General features: G+C 42.9%; 1 protein-coding gene across 1 annotated transcript in view; it reads left to right on the forward strand.

The window, feature by feature from the left end:
- si:dkey-106n21.1 (solute carrier family 23 member 1) overlaps positions 1-16,699 on the forward strand; it is a 34,705-nt gene extending 18,006 nt beyond the window's left edge. Inside the window, exons 4-12 of the mRNA XM_041938497.1 lie at positions 2,046-2,229; positions 3,313-3,494; positions 4,980-5,097; positions 6,330-6,486; positions 8,833-9,086; positions 10,512-10,676; positions 12,277-12,385; positions 16,334-16,429; positions 16,515-16,699. Coding sequence (XP_041794431.1) covers positions 2,046-2,229; positions 3,313-3,494; positions 4,980-5,097; positions 6,330-6,486; positions 8,833-9,086; positions 10,512-10,676; positions 12,277-12,385; positions 16,334-16,429; positions 16,515-16,699 — 1,450 coding nt within the window. The remainder of the gene's footprint in view (positions 1-2,045; positions 2,230-3,312; positions 3,495-4,979; positions 5,098-6,329; positions 6,487-8,832; positions 9,087-10,511; positions 10,677-12,276; positions 12,386-16,333; positions 16,430-16,514) is intronic.
- The last annotated feature ends 4,770 nt before the right edge of the window (positions 16,700-21,469 follow it).

Here is a 21,469-nt window from a genome sequence, read left to right on the forward strand (position 1 = left end):
CAACACGCAACTCTTAGCGTGTCATTTGCTAAGCCATTGGAAGCAACATTGCTGGGTTACATACAGGCCACGCAGGGGTTTCCAGCAGACAGAGCCACTTCAGCTAGTTTAGTTCTGTTTAAAGAAGAAGACCAAGCACACACCTGTTTCATCATCACAGAGCCTGCAGCATTTCAATAGCTGCATACTCAAAATTCTGCTATTTGTGTCCTTCATTGCATTTGAATGAAAGTGTATATGTAGGCGATAGTGCAGGATGTCACCATGAGTTTAACCAGCAATGCTCAAAGGCATCTTCATTCACAAGCAAATATGTGATAGGCCACACACACTTGCACAAATCAATATGGCACCGTATATTTTGGTTAATCCCTGCCCCCAGAGCATATACACCGCACTCTATGGGCTCAAGATGCTTCAGTATGTCTATTCTCATACTGATTTATGATCACTGGACAAATCGCTGAGGAGTTATGGGCATTTCCCTGTTAAGCCCTTCCTTTATGTCAACATCTAGAAAACTGAAGAAGCTTTATGCAACTTTGGATAAGCTTGGTCCAATAATGAACCACAAGCCGTTTATGTCAGGCCGAGACTCAGATCAGTACTCGCAGAGATTTACTCACACAGATCTTTATTGAACAAAACCCAAGAACCACTTCGCTGAGTGTTAAACAAATAGGCTATGAAATTATTCTAGGCAAAAGGCTATGACAATATATATCTATAATATAGGAAAATAACAAAGAAACAGAAAACGCTCACTAAGAGGAAAAACAATTAATCTCTATGACTATGAAAACTAAGAAACAAAAGACGCTCCCGAAGGAGGAAAACACAAAGGGCTATGAAAACGGAAAGGCTTAACGAAACTAGATAAGAAAAACTAGAAACTCAAAATACACTCCTAAAAAACAGAGGAACAAGAATCTAAGTAACAAAATAAATCCAACAGAAAATCTCTCTATTCAGAGGAAAACAATTCGGCTATGAGATATTCTATGAAAATAAACCAGAAACGAAATTATCAAAATTACAAATCAAAACACTCACGAAGAGGAAACAAGAGCTTACAGACAAGGACTGTGGCTGTTGCAAGGACAAATTTAACACGTGGAGGGTAATCAGGAACAGGTGGAGACAATAGGTGATCGGGGCGGGCACACAGGACACATGAGGAAGGGCGGGTGCTCTGAAACGAGAGGAGCGTTAGACCTTCAAAATAAAACAGGAAATGACAAGACAAAAACCCCATGACGAGACAGACCTCACCGTGGTGTGACAGTTTAGGACCAAGCTGGCCTACAACTTCGGAGGTGATGTCAAAAATGTGTTTTAAAAAAATCTAAATCGGCAGAACACCTGTCATGGTGCATTTTTATGTTTCCAAAGGCGTTTTTAGTGCACCTTCAAGTGTACGTGTATGTCCAAATTCAAGTTAATCAGACCTACGGTGTGAGGGGCTGATGTTTCCAATAACTGTATTTCCGGCATCACCATCAGGCAGAATGTGTTCATATGTTTCACACCTGCACATCATTTCCAGTTTCTGGGCCCAGGTTCATGTTTGTACGTCATTCCATTTCAAGGCAATTTGGGTCATGAAATGTATTATCAATAATTACAGTAAACCGGTACAAACACAACAGGGCCATGCCCCTTCAGGGCCTGAACTAATGTATGGGCACGGGACATTTGTTTGCATTTAAGTTTTAAGTTGAAAATCTAAAACTCTCCTCACATTCACTTTGATCCTTCAAAGCAATTAGCTGTGCAGGTGCCGCAGGGTTTGTGAAATCCATGCTGAGACATTTTTTCAACAAAATATTAGGATTCAGTCCAACCAAAAAATACTGGCACTAACAATGCACGGTTTTGCTTCCTGACTGGACTGACAAGGCCTCCAGCCTGTGACAAAAGCTCTTTAAAATTTGTGTCCTCAGGCTGGCTTTGAGCAGATCCAGGTCATCCTAACCTGCAGAGACCTGACATCATTTGGTGCTGTGACCTCTGACTTTTGAATCCGGCGCTGTTCTGACTTGCAGGTTACCAATCCTCCAGGGTGGGACCTTCAGTTTCATCACTCCGACCCTGGCCATTCTCGCTCTGCCCAAGTGGCAGTGTCCTGCCCCGAAAGCATCCGCGATGCTGTCCATCCAGCTTCAGAACGACACCACTCCGCTGCAAATGGAAAACTCTGACGAGGTCTGGATGTCACGAATGAGGGAGGTGTGTAAAATATTCACTTGAGCCAGAAGATGATTCTCAGTACCTTCTGTGTCCCAACAGGGACTCCAATCAGTCACTTTAGCAGTGGTCACGGATTTAGGGGGAAAGATTAAGACCTGTTCAGTTTTCTCAGACCTTAATGTTTGTATGAGGATAGAAACAGTCATAGAGTTCATAACATTGTGCTTCTCTGTCTCTACATGTGTGCACCCAGAAAGTTCACACAAAATTTACCAGCTTGAATGAATGAATGACGTAATGAATGAATGAAGGCTTTATTTTGTAACCAACAAAACAATAGTAGCTTAACATGGCCGAAAAAGAGCAGGAAGAAGCATAAGCGTATTTCATCCTGCCCCTTTTCCATCACTCAGTTATAGACAATCATTGACTTGTATTATCTGTACCCGTTATATGTGTATGTATACGTGTGTGATAAAATGTTGGAATTTGGGGCAAAAAAAAAAATCGACATTTGGGGTAAAAACAACCAGATTTTTGGTCAAACATGTGCTGAAATGCTAAGATTTTGCATAAACACAGAAAAATGTGGATGAAAATGTTTAGGGCAAAGAATGTGTGGGTAAAAGTGCAAAACTTTACTGAAAAGACGCCAAAATTTTTATTCAAATGCAAAAACTTGTGGTGAACGTACAGAACGTGTGGTAGAAGCTAAAAGATCAAATAGAAAGGCTTACAACCACAGAGTTATCAGAACAGTGCAGGCTGTGATATTTTCAGCACCATATAAACCTCAGACTGAGGGAATTAATGATGGCGAAACAGGTTTTTCTCATATTTGTTGCCCGTAATGTTGTAATTTAAGACTCAACATGTACATTTCTCTACTTTTTACAATGCAGTGAGTCAAAGGTCAAAAGCTCATATTGTCTTTATGACATTGCGCAAGTTCACCCTTCACTGTTTCCCACAAAGTCCTGAAATGCATTAAAGGAACTTTTTATTTAAGCAAGACAAGTTAAAGATGCTTCCAGGAACAGCATTGGCATGCTATGATGCACCCTTGAGCACCAAAGACCTGCGGCTCACGTATCTCAGTGGTGTCCCTGTCGTCACCCACAGATCCAGGGAGCCATTCTGGTGTCCTCTCTGCTCCAGCTCGTCCTGGGCTTTTCTGGGCTGGTGGGCGTCGTGCTGAAATACATCGGCCCGCTGGCTATCGCTCCCACCATCAACCTCATCGGCCTGTCACTGTTCATCGAAGCGGGAAAGAAGTCTGGAGGTCACTGGGGAATAGCTGCTCTGTAAGTGGACGGTGTTTCACACCAGTGTATCACAAAAGATATGAACATAGCAAGTATGTTATGAGACCTGGGGATTCAGTTTAATTAACTCTGCTGTCATTTTGAAGGAATGAATTGCAATACTCAATTGACACACGAAGACTTAAGCACAAACGTTAGCCTTACAAAAGCAGCACAGTATGATTAGATATAGGAACAGCCCAGAAAAAGAAGTTCTATACATTCAATACATCCGGTTGACGAACACTAACAAACTCTGACATATTTCTGTGCAATCAAATGCCAGTATTCATTCGGTATCTATCCACTATTTAAATCCTCCTAATCTCCACAATTACTGCAACTCACTGTTCCACATGTACTCTCCTGTCATTTACCTTTGCTCCTGCCATGAAATCTGTCTTCATTTACCACCGCCATCTCCAGATAATGCAGACTAAAGTCATTACATAGAGTGATCCTTGTGGGTTTTAAAAGGCTCAGCACATCCACCTCCTGGTGCCATATATGGATGGTAATCAGTCATATCCTTCTTAGCCTCGGTGCCCTGCTCCGCCACCCCCGCCCCCACCCCACCCCCAGCAGCCTCCGTTCAGCACACACAGCAGCTTACTGGCACACAGACACTAACATCTTGTTGTAAATCCACTCTCCCAGCACACACACACACACAAAAAAATTACTGAGGCTCCTCCAGGCTGCCATAAGACACAGTGCGGGCAAAATGAAGAAGTCCATTTGCAAAACATGAATAATATGATGAGAAAAGGTGTTGACAACACTTATTCACTTAGAACACCTAGAAGCTGGAGGACAATTCAGGTTTTAAAAAGCCCATCCTGCAGAAGTGGTAGTTAAAGTAGTTCCAGATTCTCACAGCCGAGGAAGATACGCCTGCTGATGTGCCTGTGTGGTATCACGCCCTGCACCTTCCTCCCCTGACCACAGCCAACCCTCCTGGCCTTACCCTAGTCCGTCATAAGATAAAGTAAGACTTCTTAGAATTTGGCGTTCTTTAGTTTCAGCCCATACTCTCCATTCCATATGGCTATTTAAATTGTTTTCAGCTGCAGACTCTCCCACTGAAGCAACATGCAGCAGGACGATCATTGGTCCTGAACTGCACAGCACGCACTGTTTTAATACACAGCATGAAGTGCTTCATGTGCAGCATTAAATTCCATTGAAAAGCAGGGAACGGAGTAAAGTACTTAACAATGTTGACATGACCACCTTTACCATACGGTCACTGTGAAAGTAATAATAAGTAATAACATATAATCCTCTCCACAATGGCTAGCATCATGTGGGCATGCCTGCTACGTAAAGTGATGTGTGCATTTGCTCTGACACCCTTCCTGACTGCAGTGTGTGGACTATATAAATATGTATGTAATTATAAATACACAAAGAGCTGTGAGGGCCAGGCTTTGGTGGAAACAACTGTCAGTGACGTATTTTGGCCTGTCTTCTGTTCTTCCACAGCACAGTTGCTCTGATCCTCCTGTTCTCTCAGTATCTCAGCAAAGTTGATGTCCCAATGATCGCTTACAAGGACAAGAAGTGGACAGTCTTCCAGTATCCACTCTTCAAGCTCTTCTCCGTGAGTTGCACAACACAAATCTGCCAAGCCAGTACGCACAATTGACCCAAAGATTTTGCAGCGATGATGCGGTACATCCCACTTATGACGTAAAAAAGAAATGTGCGGGTAGACTCTTATTTTCTCTTTTGAGCCGAGGATCTTTTATGGGCTTGTGTTTCACCTCAGCAAACATAAGCCCGGCCAAAGTGGTTTTCGGGCCGATGTGAGCCCCATTTCTAAGCCCTTCAACTGACTGCGCTCATCACCTGTCAGGTAGAGATCGCCTGTGGTGAGGGGCCAACGTTGAGAACTTTTATTTATCTAAGGATAGGTTTCAGTTGAGCACACGTCCTGTTTTTAACATCCGCCCTGCTTCACATTTATGCAGTTACATGCCTTTGTCAGTGTGAGAGCTGACGAGCACAGCTTTGATCCTCGACAGGTTGCTCTCGATGGCGACTCAGCGGATACAAATGCTGCTCTGCATGCAGAGCTGTTTACACTGTGACAAAAGAGCCAAATATTTTGCACTTTAACACCCTTTTCCATGAATAAATATGACACATTTCTTTTTGTGTTGGGTGGGTGTGAACTTTAAACGTCTCTTTAAAGGCTTAGAAGGATGCTGAGGAGAGAGAATATGTGTGCAAACGAAATTACCCAATAAATGTAGACTGAAAATAATGACAAAAAAATAAACACATAAAACTGAATGCAGGTGCTCTTCAAAAGGAGAGAAATTGAGCCACTTTGGCTTCACGGCTCAGTGTGAGCCCCCAGCCCCCCATTTCTTGACCTTAAGGTAAACGAGGTTGAGTTTTTTAGCCAGTCAATTTTTAGTGTTCTTGGTAAAAAGTGGTGTTTTTTAGCGTGCAAATGCAGCAGGGATTACCTGTCAGCATAGAAAGAGCTCCCCTGCTGTATGAGGTCAGTCAGTGCATAGTCTCTTGACAAGTCCTATTCATCATTAAGTGGCTGTAATGCGCAGTTTATTGTACTCACTTAGTGGATCACATAATTTGATGTTTAAATATGACTCATATGGATCTTACTAAAAGCATCTTCTTGTGTCAAGATGAAATCAATCTAAATAGTACAGTTTCCTGGCGCGTGTTTCTGTCCTTGAGTTACTGTTTGATCCTTTATCAAGAGGGCTGCATATTATAAAGCGCCAACTCATGTGTGTTTTAATTTGGTTGAAATTCAACTTAAATGTCCTGAAACAGTCTCTATCTGACAACAAATTCCAGGCCCTGTTTGGGATGTGTGGCGCCTGGCTCGTCTGCTTTTTGCTGACCATCTTTGACGTCCTTCCTTCTAAGTCCGATGAGTACGGCTTCTCAGCGAGGACCGACATCAACATAAACGCTGTGGCTAACTCCCCTTGGTTCCACGTGCCTTATCCAGGTAACTGCATGGATATCATATCATGGTCAAACGTGATCACATTTAAACCTTATGGATAGATTTCACAAAGTGTGGTTTTCATAGTTATTTGCATGTGTATATTTGCATACAGGATGCATTTTACAGGAACTATGGGTACCAGTGCTGCAAAAGATCCTGCAGTAGTTTTGTCCATAATAATAATAATAAGCTTTATTTATACGGCACAACAAAGTGCTTTACAGGATAAAAAAAACATTTCAGGAACATGTGTCAGTTATTGCTCGTATCCTAACTGTCAAAAGTCATTCTCCTTAATTTAATTTTTGGCAAACATCCAAACAGCCACAAGCAAACAGAGAACATTTGGTAGCTTCGCTGACAGTTGCATAACTCCTCTTTAATGATCCGCCAGCATGTTGCAGAATGAAAATGATCAGCTGTCGCTTTCTTTTCATGCAACTGCTCGTGTTCCACAACACACGTCCTTCAACGCATCACAGACAAATCATCGGGACAATACAGAAAATCTATAATAATGGGGACAGATTAAAAACACATGCCGGCTGAGTTTTTCAAGGACTTTCCAATCTGGCACTTACAGGTCGTCACATGCTTGTATGTATGAATGCATAAGAGACAAGGTTTACATTTGATCCTCAGCTAGCCGACAGGTTAACCATGCTTAACTGTGGTGATGAAGATGAAGTGTGTTTCAGCCCTGTTGTCAGGAGGACAGTCAGCGGTGTTTAAATTTTTAATCAGATACTTTTGTACTTAGTTGTTGGTTTGTAAGGAAAATAGCACCAGAACAAGAGCAAAACCTTGTGGAGTCATTTGTCTGAGGATTTCTATAATTCAGAAAATTAGGTTTCTACTGAGACCGCTGGGACAAGGAGCATGATATTATGATCTGCACAGATGTTTGTGTAAAAGCTTGTTTCAATGACATCAGCATTTAGGCTTTTGGTCTTGCAGATGTGTACCGCTGCTGGTCTATAAATCCATATGAACACATGAACCCTTGAGGCCTCACAGGTCATGTGGTAGCAGTCTGCTGGCCATTCTCTCCCTCAAAACATGTGGAACGCACCATCATTGGTATCGTCAACCAGAGCTGGAACAACCTTAAGACCTCCGCCCAGGCCTATGTCCTCTCCGCTCTCCTCTACAGCCTGTGCACCAATGACTGCACTGAAATCCATCACATTGTGAGGTTTTAAGTTTGCAGATCATGCAGTTATCGTGAGCCTGCTGAAGTGTCCCATGATGTAACATGCTACCACTCCAAACCAGCCAACACTCAAATTCACTGTAGAAGGCTGTGGAAATCATTCAGGCAACATACAGGCGCTCGGGGACGATATAATTGATTAATTGAAGCTTGACACTGACTCTGGGAATGTGGCAACATGTGAGATTTAAAGAAGCACAAAACAAGAGTGATTTATTAAACTAAGATTAACAAAAGGGGGGAGCCGTGCCCCATTAGCCGGCTGATGTGCCCTTGAGCAAGGCACTCAACCCCCCTATATGCTCCCCGGGCGCCTGATGCGGCAGTGCTCCTGTGTGTTCACTGCATGTTGCATGTGTGTGTTTCAAGTACAGAGATGGGTGAAATGCAGAGAATAATTTCGCAGTTTGGGATCAATAAAGTGAATAAAATAAAAAAATGAAAGAAAAATAAAAAAAAAACCTAAGCCAAACCAAAAGCCAACGGTGCAGGATGGATGCCAGGACTACCAGCTTTGGTAGTCCAAGGGCTCAGGTGATTTCAATCAGACAATGACACGAAGAAAGCCTCCAAGACAGCGAGAAGGGCGTCCCAAAGCTTTGATTCTAACATCACTGTGCACTGAGCTGGAGTCTGCTGGACAGGTTCCTGATGGCTCTGTTAAGCTGATGATTTATTGACTCTATTCATGTTTTTCTTTTTGATCTTTAAACAGAGAAGTGCATTAGCGAAGGGAATCAAGGTCTGCAGCAGCAGCAGCATTAAGGGTACTCAGCAGAAAGGTCTGTCTGATCTTTATGACAAAGAGTCGTGAAAGAAAGCAGAGTCCATCCTGTCTGACCTGCCTCTGCAAACACACTTTCAGACCTTCCCTTCAGGTTCCTGCTTCAAATACCCACAGCCAAAACCAGCAGACACAGTAGTCTAGCTTTGCTTCTCATTATATGTCTTATTATTACTCTTTTTACTATCTGCACACCTCTTCCTTACTTTTTTATTATGATTTCATAAAGGCTTCAGTTCTACGCACCCCGCCAACAGAAAGTCATTTTTCACCTCAAACAGAGAGAGGAAGTATCTTGTAGCTACAGTATCTGCACAGAAGCTGAAGCTTGCCTGCTATGTACCAACAGGTCAATGGGGTATGCCCACAGTGAGCGTGTCTTCAGTGTTGGGCATGATGGCGGGGGTCTTGGCATCCACCATGGAGTCAATCGGCGACTATTACGCCTGCGCTCGCTTGTCCGGTGCCCCTCCTCCGCCGACTCACGCCATAAACCGAGGTATCGCCGTGGAGGGCATCGGCTGTATCCTGGCTGCGTTGTGGGGAACGGGAAACGGCACCACCTCCTACAGCCAGAACATCGCCGCGCTTGGCATCACCAAGGTCAACAGTCCTCATTTCCTGAGTAGCTTTAAATTAGCATTCATTATTTCCCATGTTTTGGCCTGTTCCATGGCAACTGTGTTTGTCATGTTGGTTCCAGACTTTATCCACAGCCACACTGCATTGGCTCGCTCATGTGACATACTGTATTTCTTCTGCACATGTGATGCACACAATGACACAGTGTTCAGTGAAGTGCAGATTAAAGGGCTTATGGAATGCAGAAATAATGATGATTTATGGAGAATTAATGTCTGTCTTGCTGAGAGCTTTGCAAGATAGGGGCACTCCTGAGTTTAAGCTGATGGCGTGGAATCCACATGCAGTTAGGCATTTTCAGTTATTCAGCGGCATGATGTTTATTTAAAATGTCAGCTGGAAAAGCTGAGCTCGGTTCACAGCGCCAGCAACACACACATCCACATGTCCCACAATAAACAGCACTCAGAGAAACAGCATCTGAAATGGTTAAGTGGGCCGCTTTTTTAGTTGGAAATGACGTCCTCTCGTGTGAACGAGACCACACAGAGATTTGAAAAATATGCTAAGCCACAAGTGCATCGTGGATAAACAGTCCCTGAAGCTCATTGGCACCTCCTAGTGAGATGGTCAGCAGGGTGGTCATTTTAATGAGCTGCTGACTTGGATGCTCATAGATTTGATTTGTTTTTCATTGTAATGAATTCCCTATAGGTGTGCACTGTGCGTCCTCATGCCTGTTTATTTTTTCATATCTTATTCTGATAAATTCCACCAAACGGAAAGTGACTATAGCTAAAACTAACTGCGGAGCATCTGCATACTGAAGTTTTGTACTGATGGAAAGTGCAGCACTTCATGTCTTTGCCTATATTTTGCAAAATGAATTGCTGTTTTCAAAAATATCGTCCTCACATTCTTGCAAAATTACAGAACTGTCCACACAGAAGAAAAAAATGATGTTAAATAATGAACAGCTGTCAGCATCGCACAGATGAAAACATCCATAAAGATATCTTACTGCATTCTTTTGGCAAACAGAGATGATGTTTATGTTGAAGTCAGAGACTTTGCATGTATTTATTTGCATTTCCTTCAAGCGTTTTGCCAGAAAGGTATGTATGAAGAATGTAGCGCAGGGTGATGGTGTGTCAGTTTGATGTACTCGAGCAGCACAGCTTCCTCCCACCGCAGATAACACTCTGTGCGCCCACCTGATGTTTTATGGGCTCTGCAGGTTTGACCTGAACATTCTTTGACTGAGGCCACTTTCTCTGATCTCTACATCCAACTCGGTATCATTGCAGAAGAGATTGATCGTTTCTTTGTCAAAGTGGCCATGTTTTTCAGAGGTTTTCCTAGTAAAAAATAAAGCTGGCATGGTGAGATTGATGACCGGATCTTGTACACACAAGATAACAAACCTCTGTTCTGAATTTATGTAAGGTTGGCAGCAGGCTGGTCCTCCAGATGACAGGAATTCTGATGATCGTTCTGGGAATCTTTGGGAAATTTGGAGCAGTTTTTATCACCATTCCAGACCCGGTCATTGGAGGCATGTTCCTCATAATGTTTGGAATGATCGCAGCAGTGGGGATATCCAACCTCCAGGTAAACCTATTTCAACCTATTTCATGTAACATATCACATTTTATTTTGTGGACATGTTTATCAAAAGCACCTGACGAATGAAGTTACTGGAAAATACTTACTATCGAGATACACACAAAACCTGGATCCAGAGGTGCTGCTCTGGCACTGACACTGTGACCTGAAATATAACCAAAAACAGAAGACTCCTATGAGGATCAATTAAAGGTACATAATTAAATAAACTTCATTTGGGTAGCTCAAAACCAAACAAAAACAGAAAGAAAGAAATTGATGAATTTAAAGGTCCAGTGTGTAAGATTCAATGACGTTTAGAGGTGAGATTGCAGCCAACTGAACACCAGAAGCACTCTATGGAGCCAGCATTTGTTTTGTCCATTCTGGGCTGCTGTAGAAACATGGCGGTGCAACATGGCAGACCTGCTCCCGCTGTAGATATAAAGAGCTCATTTTAAGGTAACGCAAACACAAAGATTCTTAGCTACAGGTGATGATACATGGATGGAAACATAATTAAGAATATTATATTCAATTTCTGTCAATATATCATCCTCAATCCTGCACAATGGACCTTCAATATCAAAAACAAACCAAAGTGACTATTCAAAATCACCGTCAAAACGGTGAATATTCAATCTCTTTCTTCGAGAGGTTGAGTCCACGACGCATCCATGAACACCTTCTAACGGTGGCGATATCCTTTCGGTCATCAGTGTCGCTGGGAAGCAGTCCAAGACACCAGGACACAAGGGTCAACTGTAATACTGTTTCCTGGCACTAGATATTTCAAGGTGATTAAAGCAAGAGTGCAGGGCAAGTCTTAAGCACTGTCGCCCATTAAAACCACCCACAAACAGGTTTTTGTGTTTGTTTGAAATGTCCCACACTGCTCCTTTTGATGTATTTCAGTGAGGGTTTCTTCGCCAAAAAAATTAAGTTCCCTATGTATCACTGTAATGGAGAGCTAATGGAGTCCCACTCAGACAACGTGTTTTCCCAGAAGGGTTGAAAAAAGGTGAAACATGACACGAGGTTTGCAGTGAACAACTACGGCTGCCTTGAGTCTTGTCATTGTCTTCATCGAGTCGTATCAAAACCTCGTGGGAGCTAGTTTATACACAAAATCTTTGGTTGCCATGGCAAGGTGCCAAGATTTATCTTTGAAAAATGACGGAAAACTCCAGGATCATGTTTCAGTTCTTCAGAGAGACTAATGAAAGAAATCTTCAATGGGAAAACACACGAGAGCAGAAAGCTACTAGAACCGAAGCAAACTCAGATTTTTGGCTCTCGATCGACAACTGTGTCAACCACCCGCAGTCATTTTGTGCAGTGAGGCTGGAAAAATGTTGCTTCTCTACAATTTAATTAAGCAGTCCGAACATATTTATAGACCTGCTTGCCCTCTGCCTGCCCTGTGTTGACCTGCCACGATCGAATAAATGTGAATCCTGGCATAGAATCGAAGTCAGGTCGTTTTTGAAGTTCAAGATTATTTCTAATCTTATTTTTGTGAGTTTCCAGCACGGAGATGGCAGTCAGCTGAGGCAGAACGACAAAACAAAGTCTCTCTATCTGTCTGTTTCTGTCTCTCTCGCAGTACGTGGACCTTAACTCCTCCCGTAACCTCCTCATCCTCGGCTTCTCCACCTTCAGCGGCCTCGTTTTACCCACCTGGTTTCACTCCAATCCTGGCATCATTGACACAGGTGAAATTTCAGACAGCGTGCACGCACTCATGCACATGCCCATGAAGTAAAAGCCTTAAACTAGGAACAGATTTATTAAATCTACACACATAATGACTTTTTCTAACAACATAAACAAATTAATTCAGTCTTGACCATCACACAGGAGCATAATTGAATGAGCGAGGCCATAGGGGACAGGTAGAATACGTCATGTCATGAGGTAAACCCCCCAGATCCTACCAAGTATTCCTACGTGTTCCTGCACCAACACAGCAAGAGACATCCAGCAAAAACTGTTTTTTAACAGGTTTGTTATTGTTGTGTCTTTGGCTACGTGATGTCAGCAGACCCTGTCAGAGGCCAAACCATCCACACGCCACGCTGTCTTGTGTTAACTTGCATACAGCCCTGGTTTATTTCCCAGCATCAGTTTGTGCCAACTCCCCCGACACTGGTTCACGTCCAAAAACACACACTGTATGATTTTATCTAGCAGCTCTCGATATCAAAAGATCAGGAGCGGAGCGGACTCAATCAGATCAGATGTGACAATATTTACGATGACTTGTTTCGCCCACACCGACACGTTCACACTAACTCGTTCTGCAGCTTTGTGTTGGTGTGCTTTTATTTTCTGCTCGACCTTTTGAGACGATCCTCTTTGTTAAGGCCAGCTGCAAAATGCACGTTGGGTCGGATCGTCCTGTTTGTTGGCGAATTGAGTGAAGACGGAATCGGGAAGCAACGGCAGAAACATGACATGACATGGGCCGGAAATCCTTATCGCAGGAGCGACGTGGTCCTCTGAAAGTGAGTGGGAGGCTGTGTGCTCCTCCACTTATAGATTACCCTTGAAAAGATGGCAGCGGTTCTGCCAGCCTAAGCTCCTAAAGCCAAGGTTTTCCTGAAATCCCACAGGCCCAGATGGCAACGACTTGGCTACCAATGTGTCTTTAGCCTAGATTTGAAAGTGGTTTGTCTTACCTGGTCCTGTACTTGAATTGAATTAGTTTGTGTGTGTGTGTGTGTGTGTGTGTGTGTGTGTGTGTGTGTGTGTGTGTGTGTGTGTGTGTTTGCTCCTTTGAGATGTCAGTTGTTTTGTATCTTGGTGAGGCAGGCGGGTCAGACCACCTGGGTCCAGTTGGGTGTAAGGCGTAGTTCAGCCTGTAGGGGCCACTGCAGGGACTTTTACACTCTTGATCTCTTTTGCATGTTCACACATGACTTCTGCTTGTTATCACTGAGGATTTAAGTGTGAAGGTGTCAAATTTATGGAAGCTTAATGAGAGATGTTGTCATTCCCTTTGAGAGTGTGAGTGAGAGGGGATTCAAAGTGTCTTAATTATAAATGACCCGGGGAGACAACAGTCACAGCACCACAGGTGTGCAGATTATTGCTGATTGTCAGGTACGACACTATAGACACACAGGATAGATCAGTTGTCAGATTTTATCACATAAGCAATGGCAACTAATTTTAACTTGACATGCCATAAATTCTGAGGTGTCAGTCTACTTTGCAAATAATTCTTAATTTGGTAAACCCATCATTCATGTCACAAGTTGTAAAAAGTTGCAGTAACTTCATTTGTAACCCAGCAACCCTTGTAAAAGATTAAAGGAAGAAAATCAGGATACGCGTGTGACGGAGGGCAAAATTCTCACACATTACCACTGGGCTAAATCTGGATTAGACTGGGTGTAGTGGTGCCAGTGGGTTGGTTGTGTGTTCCTGTGTACACAAATAGCAGTGGATGTGGGTTCAGAGCCTGTCGCTGTCACTTCATTAGTGTTGCTGCTGGTTGGTTTAGTGGGAAGAGGAAAAATGAAACTAGGAAAAAAGAAGAAAAACTATGACTAAAATGTGAAATATTGTTTTGCAAGACAGGAAATTCTCCAATTTACAGCACGTAAATGTAACACATGCATTCATGCACGTACAAACGTACACGCAACAGGTAGAACCTAATTACACTAATCCAGCCATGAAACATTAATCCAACAGATGCAATTAGACCATGTGGAGCTTATACAACCAAGACTGATCAATCTTAGATCCTATCAGAGATCAATCACAAGCCATCAGCTGATGACTCGCTGCTCTTCATAGCACATTGATCGGCTGAGGAACACGTCACCGGTCGCCTCCTTTGAAGTGCCATCAAAAGAGCAATCCTCTAGATTAAACAGCTCTTCTTTGCAGACATAACACCTTGATCCCATGAGTCATGTGATGCAAGTGTCTCCCAGGAAAGTGCTAATCCAGAGTTTAACACTGGGCATGAGGGTTTGTCTGGTTTTCTCAGGTCTAGGCTGCTTACCTCCCAATCCTCTTGGCAAGGCGCCATGTAACTGGCTGTAATCTGCCCGGCTCAGATAAAGCACTCTTGCCCCCAAGTTTTTTTCCCCGGCCTCAACACTTAGCTGATAGCGCCACACAAGAGGAGCCTGTCAGCTTTGTAAACAAATTGCTGCTCACCCAGACATCTTCAGATGTACAGGCTGCAGGATTTAAATCAACTCAGCGGGTGCCGTGAACTTTCGACTGCTGCCTCTCTGGCCAGGAAATGTATGTGCCTGCCTGTCTGTTTGGGTTTTGGTGGGGCCTTTGAACAAGCGTGTGTTCAGAGTCAAACTACGTCAGCGCCGTTTGCAGTCCTTGATTCAATTCAATACAACTTTATTAGACTTCATTGGCTGAGGGGCATTATAAAAGCAGGGAATCAGACTTGCAGGCATCCACGTATTCAATGGGGCTCTGTATTCAACCATGTGCTGGAGGTAGCACATGCCACAAGAAAGGCCAACTCTTTCTAAGGAAACTGTAATGCCACGGTGGTCTAGTGATTACAGAGGCTGCCCCTAAGATGCCAAGCAACTTTCAGAAGTCCAATTATCTGAATGCCAGTGGACCTGCAGAAGTCCTGCAGGCGTAGCGCTCTCTTTGTTATCACAACTCGTCCACTCTGCCAGGCCTGCCATGTGGCCTTAAAGGGGAGCTCAATGCAAGGCACCAGCAGGTCTTCTCTTTGTAGGTTAGTCTTATCCCATCACTCGCTCCACTTCAGAAGTGTTGTAAATACTTGACGTGTCAAAAAAAGGTATTTTCTCACATAACCCTTGTGGTATCCAGCCATGCAGATAGTTCTCATTTTACCTGGCTGCAGGTTTGAGATACCCACGTGTGAGATTCCTGCCACCATCGATATGATGGAGGTGCATGATTACAAAAAACATCCAGCATTGATAAAAACTGTGAAATCTGTGGATTATCCAGAGTGAGGAGCTGATGAAATATGATCCAGGAAGTCCAGAATGACTAAAAGCCATTAGTTTGAAGGCTTATCTGATGCCCAGATGCTCAACAGTGGTTTAGAATATTATGAGGAAGAATTTTACTGCTCTGTTGTTTTATCTTCCGTCACAGCAATTCAATAAAAATAAAAATAAATGCAATGTGGGGTTTCGCAGAAGCTCCCTTCTCCTCCTCCTTCCTATCCCAGAGACAGAATTAGTCAAGCTCAGTAACATAAAACCCAAATCGTCCTGGTTAGCTGCAGGAAATGACTCCCTGTGCAGCATGTAATCCTTTACAAAAACTTAACAAAGCAAAACAAAACAAAAAAAACGTATTTTCACTTCAACTTTGCTTCATGAACATGCAAGAAATGTTGAATACAATTTGATCAATGAAGTTATACAAAACACCTTGTGCCTGCCAGTGTCCGAGAGTGTCATCCTTGGACATGTGGCGGGAATTCAGCTACGTGGTTCATAGGTCTCAACACACAGTGGTACAGAGTGTCTGGTGAAGAAAGCCTGTCTGGCCTGATCTGCCAGATATGCCAGATGGACTGTGTGTGTGTGTGTGTGTGTGTGTGTGTGTGTGTATTGAAAACCTCCCCACGAGATTTATAGTTATTTCACAAGCTAATGACATTTAATCGTTATTGTCTCTATTTGAAGGAATAAAAGAGTTGGACCAGGTGATCGTCGTGCTCTTCACCACACACATGTTCATCGGAGGATTCTTCGGGTTTATTCTGGACAACACCATTCCAGGTGGGACGAAATGGCCGTGCAAAAAATGATAAGTTAAGACACAAGCCTTAGAATCACTCTCGGCTGACTGTCTTTTCTTTTTCAGGCACTGACAAAGAGCGGGGCATCCACAGCTGGCAGGACAAAGTGCGAAACGAAGGCAAAAACACGTGTGACCAGTCCTGTTACGATATCCCGTTGTGCATCGGCGTTCTGGAGCGCTTTAGATGTTTCCAGTATCTGCCCTTCCTCCCTTCTTACAAGACCACCCAAAAGAGGACACCCAAGTAAAGAAGTGGAAACAAACAGGGGAGCACTGATGCTGGTCTGTTATCCCCATTAAGATGAACAGTACTTGTGAGCATTAAAAAAGGAAATTGCATCTAAAATTGGCTTCTATTATCACTTAAAAAGCAACAGAAGTGGATAGGACCTCATGTTGTCCTCACCGGGAGAACGACTTTATAGATCCGAGGTTCTCAAAGGTCTGCATCTGATTTTTATTCAAGGTCACACATCTGAAACGACTGACGCTAACAAAATAATCTCTTGTGATTGGGCCAGCATGAGACTGAGGCAACCAGACATTCCCACAGGCTGCAGGAACTGTGCACCAGAGAAAAGGAGATCTGCCGCTGAGGAGGCGAGAGCGACGTCTCCTTTGTAACGTTCATGTGTGAACTCGGCAGCAACAGCACTCTCTCCAACAGCTACCATGGCAACGAGATAAGCCACAATAAAACCACATTCATCTGAGGACAGGATCGCTGTGAATGACCTCCAGCTGCACTGTGTATTCAACATCACTAACAGTTTATTGATCAGTTTACAATTACACTTCATAACTTATTGTAGCCTATTCAAAACAAGAGGTAAGCCAGGAGTCCTCAACTACAATATAAATATATATACACACATATATATATACATATTTAGACCAAATTACCCTATTGTCACTTTCGTACAAATTAATTATTGTTATGAATAATGTGATACATAACTAGGAAATGCTCTCAGACCTCCAGCAGTCAGTGCTCAATACAAATCCCTCAGTTAAACTACCAACGAATGAGTCTTTATCTATATAAGAAGTAAACAGTAATGTCAATGTGAGATTCAATCGTACAGATACAAAAATAAACCCAACAGGCGTCTCTTGCGTCTCATAGACAGGCTCATTGATTCTCCAGAGTTACCTGCTGCAGTCCAGCCAGTGCCCTGCTGTCGGCTCCAGGCACTGATGAGGCTGACGGGGGGCCCACAGAGCAGAGAGGACGGAGCTGGAGAACGATCTGATTCCACACAATGGGTGAACTATCATTAGCGAGCTTTTGGCTCATTGCCAGGGTTTCGCAAACTAATCAATCACTCTCAAGATGAACTCGGCCTAAACCTGAGCAAATTGCGACCATTTCATAACGTTAATGATGGGAGGAGGGAGGCCTGGTGTGAGGAAGGTCGAAGCCTCCAAAGCTCCAGTGGTGTTACATGTCACTTTGGGAGTCTTTGGTAATCGACATCCTCAGTCGTTCAGATATGAAGATGTTTTGTTCTGCTGCTGAACAACATGCAGGTTTGTTGGTTGGAGAAAACGAAATCGAAACTGGAAAAGTTTTAATCTTTAAAAGAGATAAAGTTGCATATCTCACATCGCCATGTTCATGTTGTTCCTATAACATCATAATTACGTTGCCCCAGGGCCGTCATCACAAGTCACCAGTCAGGCTGTTTTGATGTCAAAGCTTTGCAACTTGGGCAAAAAAGACCAGAAAAATACGCACATAGGATATTTAGCCTATCATCTGGTTCATGTTCTGAAAGGGTCTATTTTAAGCCAAAGCAAGACGATCTTTTCCTAAACCCAACCACGCAGCTTTGTTGCCTAAACGTCACCAAACTGTGACAGAAAACAACAAAACAAAGAAGAAACTGAAAATAACAAATCAACAATAAGTTCCATGCGGGACATGAACCTGATCTAGCAGGAACAGTACATGGTGGTGTACATGGCATCTGGTGTGACCAGCTGTGACTTTAACCTTTCGGTGTGTGTCTTAAATCACAGGTCAGATTGGACTACCACTGCCTCTTTGCTATGAGTGACCTAGAGCTCTGTAAACTGAGGGAATAGGATATAATTAAAAAAAAATGTGCAGTGTACAATGAGGTTCTGTAGAATAAAAACTATATAATCTAAACTAATCTTCTTCAGAACTGCAAATTGGACTTTACTAAATTAGATTTTGTCTTTCTACGCATTCAAACGTGTGTTCTTAGAGAACAAAGCTGAGCTGCTGTGTCTCCTTACATCTGGAATCAAGCACAATTAACCCCTTCTGCATCATTTCTAGGCTTAGTTTATTTGGTTGCTGTCGAGTTTAATAAAACATTTTCAGTGTCGGAACAAACAAACCCTAACCCAGTCATTACATTACATAAATCTTACCATTTTATCCAAAGCAACATGCCAAAGTGCATTCAACCATGAGGATACAACCCCAAAATAGCAAAAATCATGCAAGTACATGATTAGTGCAGTGTAGTCTTAGTGAGGGAGCAGCAAGCTGATACATGGCTTGACCACGTCGTGGATGTCGGATGGGCCTGAACCATTCGCAGCAGAGTAAGCAGGCACCAGCGCTTCAGTTTGGTTTGGTTTGCTTGTGCAGAGCTTTTAGAGCTTTCAGCATGCATCAAATCTTTCCTGACAACATCCAAGTGACTTTTAGGACTTTTAGGTAAAATACCTTCATGAATAAACTGATGTGTTGCTCCATTGCAGAGAAATGACTTAAAAACTGGCGATTCCATTAATGTGTCATGAAGCTGCTGAAGTCACTCTTCAGGTGTTACTAATGTGTTTCAGTAGGATCATTACTACCTCATCAACCACATTAACATACAAAAAACAGACAATGAACACTTTTTCATTAAAAAATATATATATAGAAATTAGCTGTTTTCATTAACATTATTAAGGTTACTGCTTTTTACATTTCATTTTGTGTTTTGCATTGAAGTGAATTGTTTTAAATATGATGCTTTTACATTTAAGAATACATATGTGAGTAATACTAATTGTTGTACTATAATTGCATTAATGAACAAATGAATAAAGTTGTTAAAGAAATTCTTGTTGTTTTTTTTTTTTTTTTTTGGGACAGTACTCATTTCCAGTTACAGTCACATGATTCTGTATGTGTGTGAATGTGTATTCACTCTGTCATGTGAGGATGAAGACTACCAGCACGCCACAGCGGCCCGTTCGCTGTGAAATGTGGCTATAAAGCACAATTTTAATGTTTGGCATAAGTGCTCCAGTAGGTTTATCTTTTAGATGTTTTTTTTTCCGTTGGTCATTTGGTCAAGCTCCCCCCGAGATGCAATCTGTTATACAGCCAGCAGTAGCCACCATAAAAAATAGATACAGTCCAATATGTTCATCTGCGGCCAGACAGAAGCAACTTGAGCTCCTCAAAGCTCCTCCTCGCCAAAACTTCCGATAAATGAAGCCTGAAGGTCATCTTATGATCAGCTGCACTGCAAAGATATTTGTTCTGCTGCACAACCTCAACAGCCTGATCAGTATCACCACAGGGGAGACCGCCGTTGGATTCTGCCCCGTTGTTGTCTCTGTTGATGTCCAGGAAGGACAATTTGCACCAGTCCGTGAATCCTGCCCCACTACAGGGTCATGATCTGGATCAATGTTCCCTCTAAGCCTCCGCGCACTGCTTGCACAAACTCGGCGCACAAGAAAATCTATGCAGCGCACAAAATAAAATTAATCAGAAACGTATTAATTAATATCTGTTTTTAGAACTGATATAATCTAGTTAATTAGACCAATAATATTGTTTTCTGTACTATTTTGCAACGTAACTCAATGAGCGACAGATGTCAGTTCACTTACGCTATGCAGCTAATCATAGCATTGACAGTGTTTGCATATGTGCCCTGCCCATACTCATAATCATAATATGCTGTTACTTTTAGATTATGGGCAGGGTGTGATACTGGCACAGCGTACACATCTGATGTTGCTCACAGTGGTCCTCAGTGTGCTCAGGGAGCTTGTGTGTCTGCTCAGACACATGAAAAATTAGAGGGAACTTTGATCTGGATCATCACTGCTGACGAGAGACACGATGACAAGCCGCTGTGCAAGGAGCGTGGAGAAGGCCACGACTGCGGCATGATTGGCTGAGATTCTGCGGTCCTGTGTGGCTGCCATAGGATTCAGAGGTACCTGTGTGTCACATACTCCACAGAGGGCATCAGGTACCCCTGCCCAGAAGTCTTCCAGCTTCAGACGGGCCTGACACGTATGGCTTAGCATGCCTGGATCGCGCCTGCACCTTGGAACATTTCCATTCTTTCTGTCCGTTTAGCAAGCCAGCTGTTGCACAGATGGAGCCTACGCTGGGTTTTAAATTGTGGATATCCATGATGAAACTGTACATATTGATGATGTACGTCGTGACCCCGCTGCTCTCGGCCATGATGCTTCAGATGTATCCGCCCCTTGCTCCAGACCTCCACTGTTAACACGGTGTGATGGGGCTGCATGAATGAGCTCATGCGTCGCAGATATGGCTCCACTTTGCAACGGGTCCACCTTCGAGCAACCACCTGTGCAGCTTCTCTGTGGGATCTTAAGACATGGAGACAAATATACTTAGACAAAACTTCATATTTGTAAACATCTGAAAAAAATGGAAACTCTGGGTGACATTCCGTTAACTGTGTTTTAGGAATGTTTGGAGAGCCACGGTTAATTTGGATAAATTTAATCTGATTTTCAGGGGATGTCCAAGTCATCACAAAAGGTCATATATGCACACAGTTTTAAAAGTGCATTCATTAAAGTCCCAGGCAGTGCACCTAAACCCAGGGACGTACCGAATCTCATTTTTGTATAACTTGTGCAATAAAGCGCTGAATGTCTGTCGTCATATTTTATGATATCATCACCCTCCCTCACTCAAATCCTCAATTTGAATAATTTGATTCATCAGATTAAATCAATTTGTGTGTGTGTGTTTTTTAAATCAACTTTCT

This window comes from Chelmon rostratus, chromosome 6 (genome assembly GCF_017976325.1).
Source record: "Chelmon rostratus isolate fCheRos1 chromosome 6, fCheRos1.pri, whole genome shotgun sequence".
Taxonomy (NCBI): domain Eukaryota; kingdom Metazoa; phylum Chordata; class Actinopteri; order Chaetodontiformes; family Chaetodontidae; genus Chelmon; species Chelmon rostratus.